Source organism: Xyrauchen texanus, chromosome 12 (genome assembly GCF_025860055.1).
Source record: "Xyrauchen texanus isolate HMW12.3.18 chromosome 12, RBS_HiC_50CHRs, whole genome shotgun sequence".
Classification (NCBI taxonomy): domain Eukaryota; kingdom Metazoa; phylum Chordata; class Actinopteri; order Cypriniformes; family Catostomidae; genus Xyrauchen; species Xyrauchen texanus.
In genome coordinates this window covers 37,318,905-37,329,021 of record NC_068287.1, presented here as the reverse complement: position 1 = coordinate 37,329,021, position 10,117 = coordinate 37,318,905, and the positions used below count along the sequence as shown (strand labels likewise).

Sequence of the window (10,117 nt, the reverse complement as noted above, 5' to 3'; positions counted from 1 at the left end):
ATTTTGGGACTCCAGAGAATCTTTCTGCACTGGTTTGGTTGCAATCAGGTGAACGGCCTAGGACTAGTTCAAATAAGTAATCTTTTGAAATAATCACAAATATTTATTGATCTTTTTTTTTTTTTTTTTTTTAAATAATGGAACTTAAGGCAAAGTTGTTCAGAATTAGGATGTTTCTGCACTGATTTGGTTACGATCGGGCAAACGACATATAGGACGAGTTCGTTTTGAGTTCTTTTTTATCCAAAATATTGTGTAAACGGAGGGGCGTAGCAAAAAATAGTGTCCAACTGATGTTTGTCTGTACGCCTGAGTAGTGGGGGGACACATTGGAACAAATTCAATATGTGCCTTGTACCTTTGGTGCTTGGACCCCTAAATACAATGGAGTTAAGTATTCTTTGGATAACTGGAAAACAAATCAAAGCAAAGCATTGCAATTTGCTAGCCCATTATTTTCGCATGGTGACAAAAGATTGCATTGCAGTGCCATTCGTAATTTTTCATCCAAACAGTAAAAAGGAAACTACAAAGTGTGATATTAAGTGATATTAAGCATCTGAGTTTGCAGTCGGTGGTCTGGTATAGTAAACTATATGGAACAACATGTTTTAGCTGAAAGAAATCATTGAGAAAAGCGTGACGCGACAAAAATACGTAGTTTCAATAAATAATATTTATTTCTTCATCTTATAAATAGTATAAAACATTTTTCATTTTAAAACTTTTACAGCAAATAAATAAATATATAAATAAACACATTTAAATAACACAGATCAATAAAAAATAATAAATATGTGGACCTACATAAAATATCTAAAATACCTGATAATCATGTATATAGCTGAATTGCTGACTGGATGAAACTGAATGAATACTTTATCCAAAGTGCAGCTTTTTCTTCAAAAAGAAGTGAACAAGATAATAACTTCATCTGAGTGTTGCACAAAGAACAACACTCATCAAAACGCAAAAATAAATAGGTTTCAGTTTGTTAATTGGTCAGATATGTGTGAGAAATATAACCAGATCTGATTTTTTCAAGTTTTCATAAAGAACACATAAGATAAACTTTGTTACAATTCTGCACAAATTAGTGCTACATTCATTGAAATTAAATACAAAAGTGAGACCATTATATAAACACCATCAAGTTTTTGTTTGTCACAAAGTCAAGCGGTTCTTTCTTCCTGTCGCCAGTTCTGTCTTTTAATATCTCAGCAGGGTCTTTAAATGGCTTGCAATGATGTCCATCCTATTAAGGTGACTTCTCACAGCTCTCCGGATCTGTTCCCATCCCTGAGCACTGTATTCCTTAAAAACACAAGAGAAACAACTCTACATGAGTACAAAATGACTTTCCTTTTTATGTTGAAGAAATTTTCCATCATTATTATTTGTTTTTACAAAGTAGCATTCACATAACAGAAGAGTAAATAAAATAATCCTATTATGTTTTTTATCAAGAGAAGTCAAAAGCCTGTGGCGGACAATCATGAAATTATGTGAAAAGTTTTGGCAATGTCTGGAATGACTGGGGTAAACAATTAGGGTCATACAAAAGGGCGAGAGAGAGAGAGAGAGAGAGAGAGAGAGAGAGAGAGAGAGAGAGAGAGAGAGAGAGAGAGAGAGAGAGAAAAGCCTTGAGAGAGGAACCAGACTCAGCTGGGGGAGCCAGTCCTCCTCTGGCTTTACATTAATACTGTATATTCAGAATTGGGCAAAAGTCTTAGGAACTTAAGAAGTTTCAGGAGTTGTCTTAAGATGCTTATTTATATCTTCAGCTTTGGTGTCTCAATATAAAGTATACATTTTAGACTTCCAAATGTTCCTTTTGCAAATAAAATTGAATAGAAGAACTGTGAGCCCTGCAACAGATAGCATGGCCCCCACACAGCCCCTTACTGATAACAGAGTCTGGGATTACATGAAGAGACAGAAGTAACTGAGACAGCTTATATAGATAGAAGAACTGTGGCAAATTCTACAAGAAGCTTGGAAAATCCTATCTAACCTAGAAAAACAGATGTCACGTCGTGTACACAGGTGTACAGGAGAATTGCTGTTTTGAAGGCAAAGGCTGTCACACCAAATATTGATTTTGCTTTTTCTTTATTGTTGTTTTTACTGACTTATTATGATGTTAATTGATAAATGAAAACTATATATAGCATTACTTTTGACTAATTCCTCACTTTGCAATGATTTTTACAAGTGCCTAAAACTTTTGCACAGTACTGTATACATCAATATGTTTTGTGTAGTTTGTGTAATACAAGTCATTCATTTATTGAACAGATTTATGTGATCACTTTTTCCAATATGAAAGATGGACCAAATTACAGCCAATGACTTCACATATTATGGTGATATTAAGCAATCAAATGAGAACTTACCTTTTTCTTTAGAATTTTCATTAAATCCCTGAAGTGCCTGTTTATTCTTATCTCGTAAGACTCTTTGTGTGATGATTTATGGTATTGAGACACCTAAACAAAATGCAAACATGTAACAAGCTCGTAAGTTTAGCTGTTTTATGCACACATGCAGGACACTATAATGCCTTTAGACCAGCTGCAGTGATTTTAGGTATTTATGTAGTAATACTTTTACTCAAGACTTACACATTCTTTTAGTTCAGATGACTGCCTGTGCAGGACACTTAGAAAATTATCAATGGTCTTGTGGTTCCATTTCACTGAATTCATGTGCTCTCTGTCATCCATGAGGTGGATGATATGGCCAAAGGTCAAGGCAAGAAACCTCACCTGGTCTTCCACCTGTCAGGGCACATAGTGTTAAACATGACATCAATGGTCCTTACAGATTGTAAACATTGACATGATGTATAAATAGTCAAGCTTTATAAACAAATAAAGGATTTTTAACTCCTGATTATTCGCATTTCACATGTAATAAAATAGCAGTTGTCTTACGGAACATTTTTAGTTTTTGGATAAATTTGATACTTTACAGTATATTCTTCTTACCTTAGCCTTGCCAATCAATTTGTACAGGGCCCCGGGAAATCGCACATTTCCTACAGGATGTTCTGAACCCTATAAGACAGACAGAGTAAAAATGTAATTTCTGATATGTCACAAACAGTATATCTCATACTGTATGTCTTCCATTGCAGTTTTAATGTCAAGTGCATCCGATAGGAAAAAAGACCATGCACTGTATCCTATTTCAAATCATTTAAAATAGTCCTAACCAATAAAATAAAACCAATAAAATCACATTTAGCCAGTCTTGGTTAGACTTGAACAATACATTTCTGCTGAAATATAAATAAATCAGTGCTGTCAATTGTAAGTTACTCACCATTTGGGAAAGCAGGGTCAGAGACTCCGAGCTTATCATCTTGTACCGGCCGAGCCACTCGCAGGCATTGCATTGACTCTGCAGAGTAAAAAATATAACAAACATGTACGTCCACATTTGTGATTGTTTCATCATTGCACACATGCAATAGCTTTCTACGTTGTCGCTCAAGAGAATATTTCATCTCCATGGTGGAGTGAGTCGGATATATTCGAGAGTATGGAAAGGGAAAACGAAGGAGGCTAGGCTATGGCTAGTTGATACAAGAGAAGAATTCCCCGTACAGTCTTTTCATACGTTTTTACTTTCACTTTCTACTTTCTTAAGAGAGAGTATAGCGAATACCATAATAAATAACTTCTCTTATCTATGAACTTTTAAATGTACTTGCATATTAAAATTGATCAAAAGTACTTTTAGAAAATGTAGGTTTAGAGCTCTTTAATCCACTTTAGTTTACAAGACCGCAGTTCAATACAGACACAGTCAGTCCTGGTTAATGCAACGATTTTCCCACGCTAACGGCAACATAAACTTACATATAGGTCAAAGTAATCCCACAGGTCAAGAAGACCTACCTGATTCCAAAGTATTTCAAGGTCGCTGAAGAAGGGGGAAACTCGTTCGTGTTCACAGCAGATTTGGCAGCGGGTAGAAAATTTTTCGGTTTAAATAACGTGTGACGTAGAGCGTTGCGCTTTGTAATGGAACGTGCTGACATCACTCTCATTGGATTTCACCGCACTTTCTCCTGCTGCAGTTCACTGGAATGGCGTCCACTAATTAATTACGACATAAATAAAGAACGACAAATGAGAATATAACAATGCGCCCGAGTGGCAGAAAGAAAAATGTGGTGCAGACACAAAATATTAAATTGAAAGTTGTGCCGATTGACACGAAAAAAAAGGGGAAATTTGTGTTCACAAACACAAATCAATAGATTATATTTCATGACTATGTCACGAAATGCCTTGGGAAAAAAACCTATGGAGAAAACAACGTCACTCTTTAGCGACCCCAGTGGACATTTGCGTTTCAAAACTGAAGCAATACGTACCAAGTGGTACATATTTGTGGCGCTGCAAAAAAGTGTGCAGAGGTAGGCCTACGTATTTCCTATGAGACCAGGTTGGCCTTTTAACGTTAGAGTATGTCTGCTCTTTCATAATTCTCCCTACAAAAAATCAAACGGTGTTATCTGTTGCCACAGTGGTGCTTGATCTGTTAAAAGTGAATTTGTTGGTTTAAGGCTGCTGAGGTGGGCGGGGCAAGACTTCAAAGTGAGACTGTCTTCAAAACCAGATGGTTGGGGGTGCGACTATCAGCCTTGTCTCAAGTAAAAAGCTCTGTAAGTGGATAATACTCAAGTTACAGGACATATTAATTGTTCAATTTGAAGTTTTTGGGCATATTTTTTAAATACTATGTTTGGTTTGCATTAAATAAAATTAATTTATAAGGAAAATGCAATTTTATGTGGTGGCCATTTTACCTGAAGGTGGTAAATAAAATGCCCCACCAACTTTCAGATCAAATGGGCCACTTTCCAAATATAATTTTAATGTATTTTGTTAGTGCTCATCTTAAAGATATTTTATATTACTCATCAAAAAAATCATACATGTATACGACATATTCAATCTAACTCCATAGCCTACTCTTTATTTTTCCAGATATAATGCCAAGAAGTAAGAACAGAAAGGGAGAGAGACGAAAGGAACAGAATGTACATAGAGAAGAAAGAAATGTAAAAAAGGGGAAAATATTTCATCAGTGGAGTGAGGAGAGAATAAAAGGAGTAACTTTTAACATAATTTTATGATTGTAATGTTCTAAAGATTGTACCAAATATCCTTTTTATAACTAAGTCTTATTCTAATGTTTTTAAGAGAACAACCTTTAACTTTTCATTTTGTGATGCTACACATTTGTTTCTACACAGTTTAAGAAACATATTCATTGTTTTAAATTTTGTTTTAAAATTAAATGTATTGTTCATTGATTCATGTTTAGTTTGAAATGTTATGGTCCATTTAACCTGATGAGGTGGCACAGTTTACATGATAATGATGTGGTTGTCTTTGTGGGTGACCTTTGACAAATTAATTGATGTGGGACAAAAAATATATAATTTTTTCGATAGGTGTTTAGACAATTAACCAAAAAGTTGCCCATTTTAGTTGATTTCACCCTAAGTGTATTATATTTTTCAGGTCTCCTTAAAAGAAAATACCATAAGTCTACTAGTTTTATTATTGGACATGGTTGTATGAAATCAGTGAAATGAATTTTTTTTTTTTTATAATATCAATAATAATAACAATAATATAATCGGGGTCCAAGCACATGTGAAGAAATAAACATAATAATCAGAATTGATGGAAATGATCCAGTGGATGCCAAATAATGCAAACTGACAGAATAGATTCTTTCCTAAACTAAATTTGTTTAAAATTTTGTACCAATATTTTGAAGCTGTAAAAAGCATATAAAAACAGCATAAATTCAATCCATTTGAGTCCAGTTGATGTAAAGATAAAGATAATCCATATCTTTTGAAGCTAAATTATTCAAGATTGTTGGCCCAAAATGTGTTTTTTGTTTGATTTGTTTTGTCTGAGCCAAATGAAAGGAACCGGATGTCTCTCCGATGGTCTGGTGCAGAGATATGTGATTTGTTACATGGTTGCTAGGGTAACCCCATTTGGTTGCTAGGCAGTTACCAAGGTGACACTGAAAAGGCTCCTTGTTACCCTTAGTCAAATGAGGTTTTGTCGCTAGGGTGCTCTAAATGATGATACCTGAAGTTTGATTTCTCACCCAAGTAAAACACGGTAACTGTCATTTCTTTAGGACATTCTGATCCAAAGGGATCACAATCAGCCATTTTGAATATAAGTCAATGGGGCTGGTTGCAATGGGGCTCTAAATGGCTGCTACGGCATGGCAAGCCAATGAGCAGAGAGATTTTTTTTGGCTGATTACTAACCTGACTCAAAAGATCCAATCCCCAAATGTCTACGACATTCTGGCCGGAAGATATCCTTCTGAGCCATTTTGAATGGAAGTCTATGGGGGCGGTTACTAGGGTGCCGTAAATGGTTGCTAGGGTGTGGCTATGCCATTTCCAAGATGATACTTAAAGACCGATTGGTAGTCCAAGTGAAATGTGCCTGCCCCTATGTCTCTACGACATTCTGATTGGGAGAAATGATCCCACAAAATGAATTGTCTTGTCACAGTAGTAAAAAAAACATTATTTTCATGGGCGAGACCCTTGCGATAGTATGCCTATGGTGCATCTTTGAGCCAGTTTTTCCCCCCAGGGTACATCTTACCCCCAGTCTCATGTAATTATCCAAAACTGCTTGGTAGACCGTATTAAACTAGTCCACCTGATCCGGAGATATGATCTCTCAAAATTTGTCACAATGCAAATTGAAAGTTTTTTTGCACGGGTGCACCATACCCCCATAGAAACGTCATAGCACAGGTGTCATAAATAGTTTGGTTGAATTGACAGCTAATTTGTGGGTTTATGCCAAACGGTGTAGGACAAGTCAAGCCAACCTAATTAGATAGCCTGAAAACAACTAAAACAATGTTAAAGTGCCATAATTTTGAGAAACATCTTCTGAGGTATCACACAGATTTGGTATTTTTTTCATTCCTAATTGTTTTAGCGCCACTGAGAGGTAAAGGTATGATTTTATTTTTCATATGTCCTCTAAATTACCCCCATACAAACTTTTCTCAAATTTTGTGAAAATATCTTATTACATTCAAGTCCATCCATCCATATCTGTTTAAGTAAAAATGGCAATGCAGACAGCTAATGTTTTGGTGTAGCATTGCGAAATTCAATCGAAGGTTAAAACTTTTGGGATAATTCTTAATAATGAAACTCCAGAGAATCTTTCTGCACTGGTTTGGTTCAGATCGGGTGAACTGAATAGGACTAGATCATATAGCTGCTAAAATTTAATTTTGTTGATGGCGACCATGTTTTCTAGGTATGTGACTGTCCGTATAAACCTTGATGGCACCTTAGTCACAGACAATGCATATAAAATGTAAAGTCAATCGCCCAGCTGTTCCAAAGTTAGATCCTTTTTTTACGTGTTTAGATTTATAGCACCACCAAGAGGTGGAGGTGCACAACTGCTTTTGTGTGTCCTTAGTATTAATCCAAACATATGTTTACCAAATTTGGTAACAATATCTTATTCTGCTTAAGAATAATAACCATTTTTATAAAAGTGGTCTTATCCATTATGAACATTTTGGCTTACTGTTTGACAATAAATCAAAATGTCCAAATTCCTTTGATAACATTTCATTTTGGGACACCAGAGAATCACTCTGCACTGGTTTGCTTCCGATTAGGTGAGCGGCCTAGGACTAGTTTGAAAAAGTCATCTTTTAAAATAATCTTAAGTATTTATTGAATGTTTTGTTTCAACACCAATGGTCTTTAAGGTAAATTTGTTCAGAATGAGGAGATCTACAATATGGTGTGAATAATGTATTTCTTCGTGAAAAACAGCGGTATTTACAACGATTTACACGCATGTAAAATAAGAAAGTGCCTCCTGGTGGCCAATTTTTTTCAAATTTTACACAAACCTCTTGGGCCAATAGACAAATGCTACATAAAAGCTGCTGAAAGCTGATTGGTCGATAGCGGACATATTTTTAAAGATATGCCACTATCTTCATAGACCTTGATGACACCTGGGACAAAGACATTGCATGCAAAATTTCAAGTCAATCGGAACAACATTTCCATATTTAGATCCATTTTTAATTTTGTAATTATTATAGCGCCACCAAGAGGCAAAGGTGTGCAATATTTAGTGTGTTAATATTTCAATCTGTTCAAAAGTTATAACCGTTTAGGTAAAATGGATATGCCCACCACAAACGTTTTGCGATAAATCAGAATTTAAAAATTGCTTTGATAACTTTTCATATTGGAACTCTGCTTAATATTTCTGCACTGGTTTAGTTCCAGTCGGGCAAATGGCCTAGGATGAATTTGTTTCGAATTTTTTCCAACAATCCAAAATATCAGGAAAACGAAGAGGTGGAGCAAAACTCTGACAGGGGGCAAAACTCTTGTGCATGATGCAAGGAATGACAGATTAAAAAATAATTTGTTTCTAGCCCTTTTTATTCTAATATAATGCCACCAAGAAGAGGACATGCATGCATGTGTACCAAATTTTGGTGACAAAATCCAATGCTGTTAGAGTTATAACCAGTTTAGTAAAAGTGGTCACACCATTATGAACGTTTTGACATAGACTATTTGACGATAAATTTCAAATTTGAAATTAATTTGAAAACGTTTCATTTTGGGAATCCATATAATGTTTCTGCACTGGTTTGTTTCCAATCGGGTGAACGGCCTAGGACTAGTTCAAATAAGTAATCTTTTAAAATAATCACAATTTAGGGTGACCAGACGTCCCGAAAAATTCGGGACAGTCCCGAAATCTAAGCAGTTGTCCCGAATCCCGAATCCTGCCCTAATTGTCCCGAAAATTAGAACAAAGTCTCAAGAGCAGACTCTCGAGTAGTTATAGTGTGATAGAATATTAAAAATTGCTCATTGCCGTCCTGCAGCCAGCTCCTGTCGGCTGCTCATTGCAACCATAGACCGTAAAAGAACGTAGAGAACTGCAGTAGGCTACGTAGACTACGTAGGCGGCAAGGCGCGAATTTCATTCATTCATTCATTCAACCTTGAAATGGAGCCTCAGGCTGGTGTCCCGGGACCCGATGAACACGTAGCTAAAAAGCAAAAACGTCTCTGCAGGTATCGGGAGGACTGGGTAGGGAAATACCCCTGGATTACTGCAGTTTTACGTGATGCTAACAAAGCGTTTTGTAATGTATGTAGGAAGGAGTTTGGTATTTCGCACGGGGGGGAGTATGACGTCAGGCTGCATGCTAGCAGCAAACTACATATAACTAACAACACAACTGTACAGACCAACATTTTGGTCTCATCCTTCTTTAGACGGGAGGATGATTCTATGTATAATAAAATAGCTGCTGCTGAGCTGACCTCTGTGTTCCACTGTGTGACCCACCAACAGTCATACAGATCACTTGACTGTGCTGATGTTAAAGCGCAGTGTTTGTTTTATTTGTTTCATGATGACACTTTGAGTTCAATGGTTTTTTTTATTTGTATTTCCGTGTTTACATGACAGACAGTCATTTCATTCAGAATTCCTCAATAAATAAGTTTGCCCAGATTTTTGAAATTCATTAACCCCTTCCCAGTGGCATTCCAGTGAACTGCAGCAGGAGAAAGTGCGGTGAAATCCAATGAGAGTGATGTCAGCACGTTCCATTACAAAGCGCAACGCTCTACGTCACACGTTATTTAAACCGAAAAATTTTCTACCCGCTGCCAAATCTGCTGTGAACACGAACGAGTTTCCCCCTTCTTCAGCGACCTTGAAATACTTTGGAATCAGGTAGGTCTTCTTGACCTGTGGGATTACTTTGACCTATATGTAAGTTTATGTTGCCGTTAGCGTGGGAAAATCGTTGCATTAACCAGGACTGACTGTGTCTGTATTGAACTGCGGTCTTGTAAACTAAAGTGAATTAAAGAGCTCTAAAACTAAATTTTCTAAAAGTGCTTTTGATCATTTTTAATATGCAAGTAAATTTAAAAGTTCATAGATAAGAGAAGTTATTTCTTATGGTATTCGCTATACTCTCTCTTAAGAAAGTAGAAAGTGAAAGTAAAAACGTATGAAAAGACTGT

General features: G+C 36.1%; 2 protein-coding genes across 7 annotated transcripts in view; one reads left to right on the top strand and one right to left on the bottom strand.

Moving 5' to 3' along the window:
• Positions 1-991: 991 nt before the first annotated feature.
• LOC127653245 (interferon a3-like) lies at positions 992-3,980 on the bottom strand. 3 transcript variants are annotated; one of them, XM_052139864.1, is made up of 6 exons: positions 3,906-3,980; positions 3,328-3,405; positions 2,991-3,059; positions 2,625-2,780; positions 2,397-2,489; positions 992-1,314 (listed from the first exon to the last, which is right to left on the bottom strand). In XM_052139864.1, exons 2-6 carry the CDS (start codon positions 3,364-3,366, stop codon positions 1,210-1,212), a joined length of 462 nt encoding a protein of 153 aa, XP_051995824.1. In that variant the 5' UTR covers positions 3,367-3,405; positions 3,906-3,980; the 3' UTR covers positions 992-1,209. The 3 variants fall into 3 exon arrangements, with proteins under 3 accessions (XP_051995824.1, XP_051995825.1, XP_051995823.1); XM_052139865.1 differs by having other exon boundaries at positions 3,867-3,950; XM_052139863.1 differs by lacking the exon at positions 3,906-3,980 and having other exon boundaries at positions 3,328-3,471.
• Positions 3,981-9,746: 5,766 nt separating this feature from the next.
• ifnphi1 (interferon phi 1) overlaps positions 9,747-10,117 on the top strand; it is a 44,154-nt gene continuing 43,783 nt past the window's right edge. For 2 of the 4 annotated variants that reach the window (XM_052139078.1, XM_052139083.1), the window contains exon 1: positions 9,747-9,821. The gene's annotated coding sequence lies outside the window, so the exon portion shown is untranslated. Of the gene's footprint in view, positions 9,861-10,117 lie in introns of all 4 variants that reach the window. The other 2 variants (XM_052139082.1, XM_052139088.1) reach the window with 1 other exon arrangement.